Genomic DNA, 16013 nt, shown 5'->3' on the forward strand with positions numbered 1-16013 from the left:
AAAAAGATTTCTCTTTATTGTTCCAAAATGAAGTAACATAAAATCTAAAAGCTTTGAACAATTTTGCTTACATCTTGATGCCTACATTTTCTTTAATAAGACTATTTTTTTTTTTCTTTTTCACACTAGTAGTTGTTGCACTGGAAACATTGAAGTATGTTTTCTGTTCTCTTCTAAAACCGTGAGTTATGTAATTTCCCAGTGAATACAACAGCTTTCTTCCCGATTTCAGTTTGGAAAGAAAATGTGCAGGAAACAGTAAGCATATCAAAAGACTACAGCATGTTTTAGAATGGACTCTGAGAAAGACGTTGTATGGAAAAACTAGATAATTACATCTGTACCAACTACTTTTAACTGAAGACAAACAACCTGATAAAGACCTTAAGAAAAATACAGGTAAATTAGCTTTATTGTTATTTTCCTCCAATGTTTTTCATGTTGCTAGTTCTTCTTAAGAACATTCTCTTTTTAACAAATATCAGAGTCTCAAAGACATCTGAACTCAGCTGCATAAGCATTGGATACTGTGGAACAGTAACTCAAGAATACATTAAAACTTGTGGGACTTCTACCCTACAAAGAGGTAAGGACAGCAGACTTCATACCTTACTATATTTGAATTCAGACTGACAGTGGAGAGAGTTTCAGTTTACCTGCTATCTTACCATAGCAGATAGATGTGTTATATAGTACTTTAAACAATTCTTACATACGAAGTTGTGAAAGCAAGCAACAGTGCACAACACTTACGCAGTCATGTTTCCATTCACGTAGTTTTGGTTCAGGATCCGAGCCCAGCAACCTGCACCTACTTCGTCATTGAAAGTACTGTAATCTTCTGAAGACCACAGTTTCTTCTTAGTTAATAAGGCATTTGGCACTGTTTTTGTTCCAGGATAGTGAGCCCTACACAATATTTTAAAAAGAAAGAGCACTTAGCAGAACAAGAAAAATCAAAGCCTGGAAGTACACACAACAGCAATGATTCATCTCCTCGAAACTGAAAACAAAAAACAAACTTTCTTTGGAATAGCAACAATGGAATAGAAGAAAATGGAACAAGAGAGAGTTATAATATTCTGTAGCTTATTGTGTTTGCATCAGTATATTATTTCTTCTGATACATACCAGCATAAGTAATCCTAGCATTAAATATATCATGCAATTTCTGCACCTTGCTAAAGCAAAGCTTTATCCTGAAATTGAGCTTGAAGATTTTCATAACTGTAACGTGCTAAATAGTGCAAGGTAGCATGTATTGTCTCCATCTTAAACAAAACCATAAATTATAAAATCAACAGTAAGACACAGTAGTAGGCATTATACGAAGAACTTAACTGCATGACTCTCTTAGGATCTAAACATGAACTTGGCTAATTTTGCACACCTTTTTAATAAACTCAGGTTTCAAAAAGGCATGCTAGTTCGACTATAAAAGTTACAGAGGTGTAAACTGAAAATAGTTGAAACATACAATGAAAGTTAATTTTCTTTCCAAGATCTTCCTTAGTGTGAGGAAAGATGCTTTCTCTCAAATGAAGACTACTGATTATACTCAATCACAACACTGATTCACTGTGCCAGATTAGTCTGACTGAAATAAAACCTTTCAAATCTCTTGCAGAAAACAGCGTCATGATTTTCCCCTCACTTAACACACTCACTGAACACACTAAATACATATAAAATGAAACTATCAGCACTGGGAAGGAATAAATAAATATTTCCTTTACTATTAGCCTGAAATGTGACAAATTGATAAATTTGTGGCAGAGACATAAGAAATACCAGTTTTTCTAGGCTGACTGTTGGGTTTTTTTCGTTATTTTCCACCTACTGGACAATGGGCCATTTCCCAGTGTTGTAGTCCTTCATACATAGCTTCACTAATGATAATGTAGTAGATAGATAGTAGAAATTTTTAGCTACATCCTTCTCTGCTGTACAGACTACTGTATATTTCCCATTTGGCTTGGAAACACAAGTATTACCTTAATACCAAGCAAAGGTTTTTGTAATGGCATAAAGTGTGTAGCTCGCAAAGACAAGGCAAAGAAGGAATAATTTGTCTTTCCAGACTCCATATCCTGAAGATCTGTTTCTTAAATACTAAGAGTCATCCCTGCTGAACACAAGCTGTACTTTAAAAAACAAAAAAGTGCAGGGGGGTGTTACAGAGCGCTTTACATAAGATTACATGGGAACAAGATCTACAGAGCTCTGATTTCCTGCACTAAGACAGAGGGTCGCCTTTATTTGCATAAGAGGGAAGAGAAATAATTCAATGCAAAGACACTAAAGCTATGGAAATAAATTGTAAAAAATAGGGATGATAAACAGAATTAAAATTACAGGGAGAATAAACAGATTCTAGAAGCAGACTCCTTCAGTGTATCTTTATTGGCAGCTTTGCTCCACTTAAAGCCCACACACTTAGAACATTCTTGTTTTGTCCCATTGGTATGCAATCGGGTAAAACATTTACACTACCAGTTGCAAAATGAATTATTTTTATCTGCTCTTCAATGCAATTCCTATTACTGTTAATGAACACAATTTAAACTGTATTTGCTTTTCACTTGCACTGCTGTTAACCAAGGGATTTTGTTTTACTTTCATTAATATCTAAATTAGTCCTTAAAAAGTAGGATATGACTAAGGAGGGCGTAACTCTTATTCCATATGAAAACTAACTTTTTAAAAAAATAAGTACACCAATCTTTATTGTTTAAACTTTTAATAGCACTGTAGAGTGTATACTTTAAAAAGACCCACCCAAACGCACAAAATAAACATTTGCTATCAGATTACAGTGAAGGCTTTCACACCCAGTATATGCTGGATTTGTTGAACTCTATGTGATTTATATTTAAAGAAAACACTAGATGACACTACAGCCCTCTTTTAGATGTCTTGTGCCACTCTACAGCCTCAACAACTAACACAAGGTGTGCAGCAAAGGTCAGGAGATTAGCTGTGTCCAGAACAGCGTGCTCTGCTCCTTCGGTAGTGAAAACAATCTTTTTACTTCACTGGAAATGAAAACTCCTACAAAGGAGTGACTATACTCCAATTACTCTCAGAAAATAATTGGTCCACTCAAGGACCGCTACTATTTGGAGAGACTTGAGTATCCTGATTAATGTTGCAGGAAAAAACACAGACTCCTAAACACCTACCCTTCTTGCTGTCTGAAAAGATGAACTGGAGTAGAGTTTACACATCGTTCTTATAGATGTGATGCTTCAGCAGAAGCAGTGGGATTTTGGATTCTGTGCTCAAAAGAGTAGAGTGTCAGACACACTATAACAGAACACCATTGCAAAGAGAGAGGAAAAAGTGATGTATATCATGAATGGGGGAAAAGAATGGATCTTGGTGAAGAAAGGGTAATGAAAGGAATAGTAGAAACAGGATTGCAACAAAAGTGACACGTAAGTTTAAACCTCTTATCACTGTGAGGGAAGAATTTACCAACAGCTGTTACTATTAGTGTTTGCATTCTTCAAACCACGGTCATTTACTAAAAAAGTATTTTCATTGTTCCCTTCTTTCAGTCTCTCTGGAACCAGCAGATGGTTAGCTCATCCTCAAGGCCTCTATCTGTTAGAGTGGTAACAAAGTATTTTTAAAATATTAACTATTATGAGATTAAGTGCGTTTTATACAGCAGATGATGAAGCAATGTAATTCCAACTAGGGCAGCTAAACTAAATCAGATATATTAAGAAAGTAACATTAATTAAGAAAAGCTCTTCTACTTATGGATTGCGAATGCTGCTTTGCACAATTCCCCACAGTGACTTCATTTGGATAACTTAATTAAAAAACAAACAAAAAAACTTTGTGTTATTTTTTGTTTTGCATATAGCAATGACCCAAAGGGGAGGAAGGGGAAAGTCAGGATAGAAATAGCAGGGGTTTCCACCATTTTTCTCTCATGCATCAGTACAAGGCTGTAGAAATTAAAAAAAAAATCAGCCTGTGTAATACCATCACTGCAATGAAGCTTTGCAGAAAAGCACTGCCTATGAAAACCTCAGAATCTAGTTCTCAAGAACATCTCTAGAAAACAGAAGCTGTCAGCCAACAACACTGTCTTTCCTACCTCTCATTCTGTATCCGCACATAGGCCTGGGATGGACTTGGGACAGTTTGAATTCCCACTACTGCAGGCACCACATCATGATTCCATCATGCAGTAATGTCACAACATCATCTTGTTTTTCTTAGGTTGTTAACCTAGGCATAGTTAGGTCAAGTAGCTCATCTAAAGTACTCCTATAAGTACCTGTGGAATTTGCAAGCCCATCCTTGAAAAACATTGTTTTCAAGAGCTACGATGTAATTTAAATGTGTTCAAAGTAGGAGTAACACTTGCTTATAATTCATTCTACTTAATTTCACTGGTAAAATTGATGCAACCATAATAGCTCTGAAAAGCTGTTTGGAAATATCACATTATAAAGAGCTTTGGTGACCTGGGTCATTCTTATGCAGGTGAACATCTATTAATAGTTTTACAGGGTGTCTTCAGGGCTCCCTCTAATTTCTAGCCACTACAGTATCTTGCAGATGAAGCCTGGATGCAAATAGTGCAAAATAAAACAAAAGCAGCAGCTTTAACTAATCTCCCATCCAGCTTGTCTGATGAGAGACCTCACAGATCACAAATTAGGTTACCAAGCCCAAAACTAATTTTATGTACCTTCATGTAAAATCCTGGCTATCTGAAATACTTTTTATATTTTCAAATAAAAAAGAAAGCCAACAATTTTTTTTTAAGATACCATGGTAAGATGTGGTTAGGCATTGGAACAGACTGCCCTGGGAAGTGGTGCAATCAGAGTCCCTGGAAGTATTCAAAAAACGTGTGGATGTGGTGCTTAGGGACATGGTTTAGAGGTAGACCAGGCAGTTAGGTTAACAGGTTGGACGCGATCTCAGAGGTCCTTTCCAACCTTAACGGTTCCGTGATTCTATGAGCACCACTAAATGTCCAGTAGCCAACTGATTATCCGTTACACAAGAGAGTATTTCATCTCCTTGTTAAGACTTAATCAGAATAGGGATGTAAAACTTAGACTTGCAAAGAATTAAGCAACCACAACTTACTGAGATAGCGTAAAAACAGTTGAGCTTCAGGAACTGACTCTAGATGCATACTTGTAGCTGCCAAAAACCAGAAAGGAAGCATGCTTACTATGTTGGGATCACGGTAATGACAGTGGGTTTGCATCCGGTCAGAGTGAGTTCACAATTGCTTTCACTTGTTGATCTATACATGATCCAAGACTCCACTTGCAAAAAACTGTCAGGATACATTTTTTTGTTCAGAACGGGGGGAGGGATTGATCTGGGGGGGGGCACTGATTGCCTATCTGTATTTGGAGTGAAAGCCTTCATTTCTACACCTCCTGTGGGTCAGATATATAAAGATGAATGAAAAAGACTCAAGTTGAAGCAAGGAACAGCCACATTTGAAGCATGTGATTGGGTCAGGCAAGTTTATGGAACCTAATAATTAAGATTTAGAGCTACTGTAAAAAGAAAAGTTAATGAGCAAGTCTTACACACATTTCCATCCAGCAGATAAGTCAGTAATCAATCTCAAATTTAGTCTACTACTTTTGCAAAATATTAGCACCATATGATGAAACCTAGAACTAGAAAAACAAGTCAGCTGTTTGCATGCTTTCCAAACACAACCTTCCCATCAAAACAAAATGGGAACTAAGAATCAAGACATTATTGTGACTAGAAAAAGAATCATAGCCCCAATTCATTTCTGGATCACAACCATTTCTGTAACAGACCAGTGGAAGTCAGTAATATAAGGCTGTATACAAAGCTGTAAAGCTAAAGCTCTTTTTGCATATGAAATACAGGAACCAAAACAACCCTCAGAATAAACAGGGTTGTCCAAAAAAACTTCAATTCATCAAAAGTGCAACCACAGCCAACAGGAATCTTTCACATGATAGGAGACTCATGATTCAATTAAAGGGTTAAGGCTGTCACCAGGACAACAGCCCACGTGATTTGATGTGGGTTACTAAGAAAGATTATAGTATCAATCCTTTCATTGCAAGTAAGAGTATAGAGAGGTAAGGCTTTGGCTGTGCTACTTACAAATAAGCAAGATGAAGACAAGCTATGAACAAACCAGCAAGAAAGAAAAATAGAGAGAACCCCCTACCCAATCACATCGACCACTCCGTGGAGCTCAGAGTCAAGCAGCAACACAAAGGAAATGGGCTCCCACAGTCTATCGCTGGCTATGATCCTCACCTGCTGCAGACCATGCTTATCCAATGTGTACCTCAACAGCTTTGGAAAAAGAAGAAAAAAAAAAAAAAAAAAAAAAAAAGCAAAGAACAGAGAGAAGGGACAAATAAAAAACATGTTTTTCAAATTGTCAAAAATTTATACTGGGAAAGGCAGCATCTTCTTCAGCACTACTTGAGCATATTTCAAAAACAAATCATGTTCCAATTCTTGTTTTTACAACTTGGACAACAACTGTTAAACCAAACAAAATGTAATAGATTGAAGGTATTTTGTGCTTGTCAAAGGAGGACACCTTCTTCCTCTACCATGCCAAACCCCAAAGTATACAACAAAAGGAAAAATTAAAAACATTCGGCTCTTATTTTCTTACACAAAACTGCAGATAAAGTTAAAGACGAAGCATATCACATTTCATGCAAGATACTCTATTTGCAGATCAGCCACTTAGCTGTTGTTCAGCCTGGAGAAGAGAAGGTTCCGGGGAGACCTTATAGTGGCCTTCCAATACATAAAGGGGGCTTATATAAAAGAGAGGGAGAGACCCTTTATAAGGGCAGATAGCGATAGACAAGGGGGAATGGTTTCAAACTGAAAGAGGGGAAATTTAGATTAGATGTTAGGAAAAAATTCTTTACTCAGAGGGTGGTGAGGCACTGGAACAGGTTGCCCAGAGAGGTTGTGGACGCCCTGTCCGTGGCAGTGTTCAGGGCCAGGTTGAACAGGGCCCTGAGCAACCTGGTCTAGTGGGTTGCATCCCTGCCCATGGCAGGGGGGCTAGAGTTCAATGATTTTTAAGGTCCCTTCCAGCCCAAGCCATTCTATGATTCTATGCTACAATGCTGAGGGAGAGGCTACAAGGACCACATACAGGGCAAGGACAATTGAATTATAACTTATGAACTTTGTGAAAGCACAGTAAACATCTAATTAAGAAAAGGAGTTGATTGCCCCTATTATCCCTACTAATCAACTATTTCAGTTCAACAGTGAAGCCACACAAATGAGATCAGCTCCTCCTAAACACAACCAACAGAAGAAATGAGAAAAAAACCCAGACACATACACACCTTATTACTCAGCTGTGTTTTATTTCAAGTTTTAAAATTGCACCCACTGTACACTTCCCTATAGACATTTTAAGGCCTTGAAAGTCAATGAAACAAATTTAAAATGTCACGTAAGCCCCAGTCTAACAATGTAGTTTCTTGAAGTCCAGAGGTCCCCTAAACAGCGTTTGCTGTACTTGTAAATTCAGGTAACATCAAATGCCTAACTACCTTCAAATCATTCTGTATATTTCTAGCATATATAATCTTCTCCAACAGGCAACACTACCTGCAGGAAACAGTGCTGTAAGGTTTTGCTTTCCACAGATCAGAATCTGAACTAGCCTATGTGCAGTCTGACAGTAGCCTGAAACATCAAGATTTCCTGCCCCAAAGTCTTAAGAACTTTGTCTGAACACAATGTTAGTATTACTTCTGCACTGTATTTTCCTGTTACATCTTGCATCAGAATAAGGCAGTATTTGGTTTGCAGACTTAGCATACATACAATGGCTAAAGTATTTAGCTATTAGGGGGGGTTCCTGATGACTAGAGAAAAACAGTTTTAATGCCTGTCTTCAAGAAGGAGGATCTGAGAAACTACAGGCCCATCAATCTAGCCTCAGTCCCCAGGAAGGTTACAGAGCAAGTCTTCCTGGAAGCCATTACCAAGCACAAGAAGGACAGGAGGATGACTGGGAACAGCAGCATAGATTTACCAAGGGCAAATCACACCTGGCAAACACAATTGCTTTCTATGACAAAATGACTACCTGTGAGGGCAAGGTGAAATCAGTGGATGTCACATACCTTGACTTTAGCAGTCTCCCACCAAGGTGGATAGAAAAGTTCACCCAGGGTGCAGATGGCTAGTGATGTCCTCATAGGCTGTTATTAGGGCCAATACTGTTTGATGTCTTTAATAAAACTCAGGAAGTTAACATTTTGCTTTTCTTGCACACACAGCTTTTGCTTTCCCTATTAAACCGTCTTCATCTCAACCCACAAGTTTTCTCACTTTCACCCTTCTGATTCTCCCCTCCATCTCATTGGTGGGGACTGAACGAGTGGCTGTGTGGGGCTGAGCTGCCTACCTGGGTTAACCCACAACAATGGTTATATGCTAAAAAGGAGGGCTGTTATTTAGAGGGAACTAACAGACTGGAAAAAATAGGCTGACGGTAACCTCATCAAGTTCAACAGATGCAAACACGAAGTCCTACACCTGGGACAGAATAACCCCTTGCAACAGTACAGGCTGTGGACTGATGAAAAATTCAGTTAGGTACATGAACACAAAAAAAGAAAAAAGAAAAGAGTATGAGTATGGTTAAACCAGTGGAATAAAGTTGTCCAAAGGGGTTGTGAAGATATTAAAGCTGAACAAGCCTCAGCACCATGATCTAATTGCACCTGCTTGATGCAGGGGGGTTCAATCAGATGGCCTCCAGAGGTCCTGTGCAAACTGAATTAGTCAATAATTCTATCTAATTACAGATAACATCCCCAGAAATAAGACAAAAAAAAAAAAACCAAAACCACCAAACCCAAAAAACAAACAAGGCTGTTCTGCCAGTAAAATCTATTGTTTTAAATTGAGACAAACATTATGTCTTAAGACCAGTTACATAGATCCAGAATTAAGTTTCTAGCTTGTGCTTTGAAATATGCAATACAAAAATCCTATTTAAAACTATAGCAAAAGCAGCATGGTCCAAAATCATAAAATAAATCCAGAAGACAGTATTTTCTATAATTAATCTTTATTCTTCCACCAGCTTAGCGTAGTCTTAGACAAGTCAATTCATCTTTCTCTCTTACAGCAAATGTTTTCTACCTCAGAGAGAGCAAATAACAGTGAACTGAACTTGTTTTTCGTATTGAACTGAAAAAGCATTCCTGGATCATAAGACTAATGATTCCTCTAAAGTTGCAACTATATTAACTATGAAAAATCAACAGAACAAGAACCCCTTACATAAAAGCCATAGTCATTGACAAATAGCTCTTAAATATGTCACCCATCTTCTTTGTTCATTAAGACTTACCATGATTTTTTTATTTTTTTTTAAATGACAGACATGAGGAGACATGAAAAAAAGGGAATTTGAAATGGCAGCAATCATTTCTGCTATTTGATCATTGTATAAGAAAAAACTCATGCTACATCAACTAGAAATAAAATATGATTTGTTCTGTCTGGTAAATAAAAATTGATGAAGACAGATTTTTTTCCCACCAAACAACATATAATTACTGTCCACTAATAATGTCTTAGAAATAAAAGATAATTTAAATAATTGAGAACTATGGAAAAACATTTTCGTCTACTTCTAGATAAACATCAGAAAAAAATATTGCGGAATATATTAAAGTCTAATTGTGTATTGCATATAGGCCTTTGAGAAAGAAATTGCCAAACAGAGCTATAGGGTCTATAGGCTTTGTTAAACACAGCAAACAAAATCCATGTCTAACACAGATGATGTAGTACTGAGCCATAATACATCCTGGGAGAAAAAAAATATTAATATATACTATACAAAACACAGAAATAGCATCTGTCGAAATAACATAAGAAGACAGTAGTGAAGATGGTCTTGCAAACAAAATAAGGAAGCATAACATAACACACCTTAAGGCTTGAGCTAATTATAATTTTTTTTTCTTTGTTTTCAAGCACTTTATGAATACTGGGTAAGTAATTTGATTTAGTAACAGATAAAGGCTTTTTTGTTTTCTTCTTCTAACAAAATTCCTGCTTGCAATGGCAAGTGCTGCAACTCATTGGTATGAAATGAGGGCAAGCACTATGTTCAGGAAGACCACTCCTTCAGCCAATAAAATTGAAACACACTGAATGATAACAGCTTGGTAGCCTTCGTTCTAATGAGAAAATATGAAGTCCTCCATCTTTCGAATCACAAGCCAGCAGTCGGCAAATATGGAAGGGAAAAAACAGACATAGAAACTTCACCTTAAATCTACCTTAGATATGCTTCAGATTGCAAATGGTATTTTAGGCAGGGATAAAGCTCCATGGGGAGCAATGACATCAAGGTAAAAACTACCTGATGCAAAAAAGAAAGGAAAGGAAAAAAGAAAATGAAAGGAAACACAAAGGAAAGGTCAGTTACTTTTTGTGGATGGATGCCAAAGCAATCATTCCAATTATCTTGATAATTTCTAAATAAAACAATATATATTTAATCCCAGGTTTCCATTCCAAAACAGAAGAATTAAGAAAAAGTCACAGAAAGGGTTATACTTGAAAAGAGATTACAGAACAATGTACACAAAAAGATTTCTGAGAAAAGAATTTAAGGCTATTTAGGAAAACAGATTGACTAGCAGATTTTGCAAACTAGACACGGTTATCTAAGAGACATACAGATACAGTGTACTTTTAGCAACTTTCTGAACCTGAGCATTTGAAGGACAGACACTTAAATCTCTTTTTAGGTCAGCAAGAACTCTGTTTGATAGTTGGTCCCTGAAAGTCAACATTGGTTGAGAAACATACTGTTCTCATTTTCTACTAACCCCAATTTCCTGAGAGATAACAACAGTACTGCACAGGCATATTCTCCTAACATCACTTTTTGTGATCAGCAGGGATGGGGGAGTTGGGGAAAAATCAATATGACATTCAAGAAAAACCTCTGACAAAAAGAACTTTCACCTTAAAGAACAACTAAAACACGCCTGTGGTTCTAAAGGCTACAAACAAAACCCTTAATTCTGTCAAGCTCTTAAAGAAATAAGAACCATACACACTCAGTGCATTCATTCTGCAAGTTTCATTGGCACGGAAATCATAAGTAAAACATTTCCTAATGTGCTATAACTTGCTGAGGTGCCAGTCTTGCCTAACCTAAGAAAGTTATAAGTTTTTAAATCAAATGAGTTAACTCAATGCTGGCATTATAATTGGTATTTCTCAGGCAGCCACTTCCAGGTGATCAGTGTTTACTAGCTCAACACATATGAAAGCAGTTTCTTTATAAAATCTCTGCCTAACTGACTTGCTATAACCTTTGAACCATGCATTAGTTTAAACGGCTATGAGCATATCACACCACCTTACGTATAGATGAGGATAAATGGTACACTAGTGTCCACAAGCATGTTCTTATCACAGTAAGGTTAAAAACAGAGTTAAGCAAATTACCAAATGTAACACAAGTGAACAATTTATACACTTACAGGTCATTTCCACTGGGAACATGCTATAATTTTTAAAAACCTATTTATGGTTTTGAGAAATCAGAGATTACCAAGAAAGCAAGAGCAGCAGAATAAGTATCAAGCCAGTTGACAGAAGCAAGGTAGTAAGAAAGTGTGTTATGGAGCAAGAGTGCAGGCAAACAATCAAGTTGCCATTTGCTAGAACCACAACAGCGGGCATTCCTAGCTGCTAAAATTGAGATGGTTGTACTAAAACAAACTTTGGATGCTTGTTTTTACTTCTACTTTGCTATCTGTGTGTGCGCTTCTAATACTATCTGTTATCAGATATAAGCAACAAACAGAAACTCCTAGCTTTAGGACATGACCAGAAAAATCTCAAGCAAAGGACATGTAACAGGGAACACTGCAAGCATGGAAAGTTCCAGTATGAAAGTTCAAGTGCCCCTGAAATTAAAACTGATTGCAGACCAAGAATTCAGTCCTAAGGTTTTTCTGACTTTGAAGATGCACATGCAGATTAGCTATTAGTCTCCTGTCATTCGCTAGTGCTAAAATAAGAAGCCTAAAACCTAGCTCCCAAGTGAACACTTGAAAGAAACGATGGAAGAGTGGTAAGGTTACCTTACACATGTACTAAATTGAAAGAAGAGTGGAAGACAGGAAAGAATAATCAGTCACCAGTGTACATGATGATGACAAAACTGGGAATTGCTAGGAAGTATGAAATAAGAATATATGACTTCTCAAAATGGAGATGAAGACTTACTTATAGAAATGAAGCAATAAGCAATGTGTAAAACGCCTCCCTTCTCCCACACTTACCCAACTACCTCAACAGCATCATTAAGATAGGGATCAACTATCATCTCCTTTGAAATGTTCCAATCTCCATCCGCAGCGATGATGCCAATGTTCCTTAGACCCAGTCTGTCCAAAGATTGTCGAAGTACCTTAGTAACAGATAACACCACTTAAAGTACAGCCTTCATCAACCAGGTGACATAAAAATTTAAGACTGAAAACAATTTAAGAACTGTAGGAGTCATTGGTGGAAGCATTTGTCCTCAGACCAAGATGGATAAGAGAAGTTCTCACTTCTCAAAGGAGAGCCATAATGATAACTAAGACAAAGTTAATGGTAAGTATTTTTAACACTGAAGGAATATCTATGATATTAGATAGCCATTACACAAAAATTGGCTTCTCATAACTTGGACTACTTTTGACACCCCATGTGCATATGTGTACTCCACTCAGACACTCTCAACATACTGACTCCATCCACTGCACGCATTTAGTTCATTACATATGAGTAATGGATTTATCATAAAGTCAGTCATGTTAAGTTGATCTAAAAATGATGACTGGCTGGAATGTGGAAGTGGACATACCTCCACAAGTGATCAGAAGTGAAAATTAACCTGATCCCAAAAAATATATATTGAGAAAACAGGGACTGAAGTTTTAAAATAGAAAAGACCTTCTAAACATACAGTTCTCTACAAGAACAAAAATCTTTGCCAAACATCTATCCTTTTCAAGTGAAAAGCACCTGAGTATTCTTTTCACAGGCTATTTTACTCTACAAAAAAATCCTTGATGTTGTAAGCATCTGATATTTAAGTTTATTCACTACTGGGCTCTCATATGTCTTACTGATTTTCAGGAATGTAATGCATAAAACTGGATCAGCAGCTTCCACATACAGTTGCATCTGAAAAAGGACATCAGTCCACAGTCTAAAATCCTTTTTTCAATATTCGATATAAAAGAATGATATACTATGTGCTGTATGTATGCATGCAGAAGAAAGACTTTTCCAACCATTTGAAGATCAGTAGACATGAATCCTTAAATAATTTCTTGTAATAGCCCTCCAGCAATGTGAAGGAGACCAGGGAACATTTCTGTTTTGACATGTAGTCAAATAAGGACACAACACAAAGTCCAAATGTTGGTGACAATGAAACCCTAGGTCTAAAGGACATAAAACTTATTAAGAAAAGTAGCAATGAAGTTCTGTTCAGCTGCTTGAAGCCTTTGAAGCATAATGAAGAAAAATTCATAATGGTAGAAATACTTACAGTATTTCTTGCAATTTAAAGCTTTCTAGCTAGCTAGACTTTCAGAAAAAACTCTCTAACCATAGAGATATTTCAGAAGAACAAAATGACTAGAAAGACTGCAAAACTTCCATGTTGAAAGATTAGTACCAAGGACACAGAACTGTAGACACTCAAAATGCACTCCATAACAACGTATGCAGAATGGCTCCCCTGCACCCAGTATTCATGTTTCTATACAGACACTCCTTAAATTTTAGGGTTAGTTTAAGATGACAGTATTTAAAAATATAATTGGAAGAATAGAATCTTCTTGAATAAGAATTTATAAGCAATAGAATCATCATTTCTTTTTTCATTTTTTCTACTTAATAAGAAACATAACTAGCACCTTAGTGGATGAAGTAACTAAAATAACTTCTTACAAGTAAAAATGTAGCAAGATAACTAAGAGCTTATCTATGTCTTGTATTTGTCAGACATTACAGAAAATGTTTGGTGTGCAACAGCACACTTCAGTAAATAGACCTTTTCTGAAATGGTGGACTGCAAATAGAACTATCGTGCTGATTAGAAAATAGATGCCATGTGACACTGCAGAGTGTAAGAGAATGAATGGTGTTAAAAAGCCTTATATCAATTAACATACAGTGGAGGGAAGGCTGACACTTTTCAGCTAATATTTGGGTGATTTTAAGACCAAATTTTAAACTAAACGTTTAGCTCTAGAAGCCAAAAGCTTAGTCCCAATTCAATGGCATTTAAAAAGCTAACAAGCAGAATGCCACACTTGCACTCAACAGTTTGTTCTCCACATTCATTCTCCCCACATTAGGAAGCGAAGACAAACAGATGAGAAAGCCTCCAGGTGACATGACAGAGGACTGAGCAAAAACAGAACATTTCTATTTCTTACAAGATATACAGAAAGCCAGGAAACCAGTTTTAAAAAAAATAGCCAATCAGTGATACAGGGAAATAAAATGAGCATTTTATTTATAGTAAGATCTGCCTTCTCTCTCTGATGATTCTTTTTACAAAGGGTGCAGTCTCACAGGTATTCCAAGCAACATAATATCTAGTCAGTGAAGAAATAAAACTTGCAGCTCAAAAAAAAAAAAGTCTCACTATATCTTCCATCTTACTTCCATTATTTTATTCCAGCCTGCAAACAAGTGTTTTCAGTTCTGTTTGGTTTTGCTTCTATAACATACATACTGAAGAACGAGAGATTTCTACTGAAGTCCCCACACACCCCCATTTTCCCCTCCTCCCCTACCAGCATAACTTACCTATGATTAGGATTATCCTTTAGGAGACTACTACTACCCTTAGTGATTTCTCTATTAGCCTACACCCAATTAGTGAACCGCTTTTCTTTTTGAAGAAGAGAAGCCTGGAACCCACACTGCCCGAAGCCAAACATAACACAAAAATGCTAGCTCCTGAGGGTTTTTTGCAATAAAGAGAGCATCCTATGAACTCATTTCCTAGCTTTAAAAAAAGTTAGGCTATGGTTTATACTGAACACACACTGGGATAGGATAATTTAAGAGGACTCTAAGCACACCCACTGAACAAGTGTAGGCAGGGATTTAAGTAGCTTCACTAGCAAAATCTGAATCACCTACACATCCACCAGAGTTTTGTTACTTAACATGTCCAGAGAAACAAGACACCTTGATATAGATGCCAAGATACCCTGCTGTGTCACACTTCAGTGTATTTGTTTTTTCTCTGGAAGGGATTTTGTAAGTCACTCTAAAATTCTAGTGCCAAACCTCTGTGTCCAAAAGAACTAAGGGCCTAGCAGCCTACAAAAGTGAAAGTCTAGAAAATACCTTTAATGAAATTAGTTGTGGAGTAAAGTATACATAACAGAATTTAGTCTAAGTTGTGATAAGACCTGGAAACTAAGTTACTCTGGTGGCAGTGGACCCAGTAAATCAGTTTAAAATACATGGCTGATTAACATATTTGTTAACAAGAAACCCATAAAGCTGGATATAAGGTATTCCTCTTTCTTTGTACAAGGTATATGACCAGCACAGAGCTTTCTGCCAGTACTTCCTGCCCTCCGTCAGTCAAAGCACTGCACAAACCATAGGAAACAGCTATAAGAGTATTCATCTAATTCTGCGTTCTAGGCAGGTGACTCAGGAGGACTACAAGGATGTTGTGAGGATATGCAGGGAGAAGATCAGAAAGGCAAAGGCGCAGCTGGAACTTAAACTGGCCACCGCCGATCAAGACAACAAAAAAAGTTTTTATAAATATGTCAGTGACAAAAGGAGGGCCAGGGAGAATCTCCCTCCTTTGTTGGATGCAGAAGGTAACCTTGCCACAATGGATGAGGAGAAGGCAGAGGTACTTAATGCCTTCTTTGCCTCTATCTTTAATAGTCAGACTGGTCATCCTC

At 37.0% G+C, this 16013-nt stretch overlaps 1 protein-coding gene across 4 annotated transcripts in view; it reads right to left on the bottom strand.

The window, feature by feature from the left end:
• Nucleotides 1–16013, bottom strand: part of GALC (galactosylceramidase) — a 42599-nt gene that overhangs the window by 14687 nt on the left and 11899 nt on the right. For 2 of the 4 annotated variants that reach the window (XM_087747460.1, XM_087747463.1), the window contains exons 7-8: nt 6203–6333; nt 754–909 (exon numbers count right to left, since the gene is read on the bottom strand). In XM_087747460.1, the coding sequence (XP_087603586.1) occupies nt 754–909; nt 6203–6333 (287 nt within the window). Of the gene's footprint in view, nt 1–753; nt 910–6202; nt 6334–12353; nt 12482–16013 lie in introns of all 4 variants that reach the window. The other 2 variants (XM_087747461.1, XM_087747462.1) reach the window with 2 other exon arrangements.

The sequence above is a fragment of the Nipponia nippon genome, unplaced genomic scaffold (assembly GCF_047370975.1).
Source record: "Nipponia nippon isolate SJK-2023a ecotype South Korea unplaced genomic scaffold, ASM4737097v1 scaffold_11, whole genome shotgun sequence".
Classification (NCBI taxonomy): domain Eukaryota; kingdom Metazoa; phylum Chordata; class Aves; order Pelecaniformes; family Threskiornithidae; genus Nipponia; species Nipponia nippon.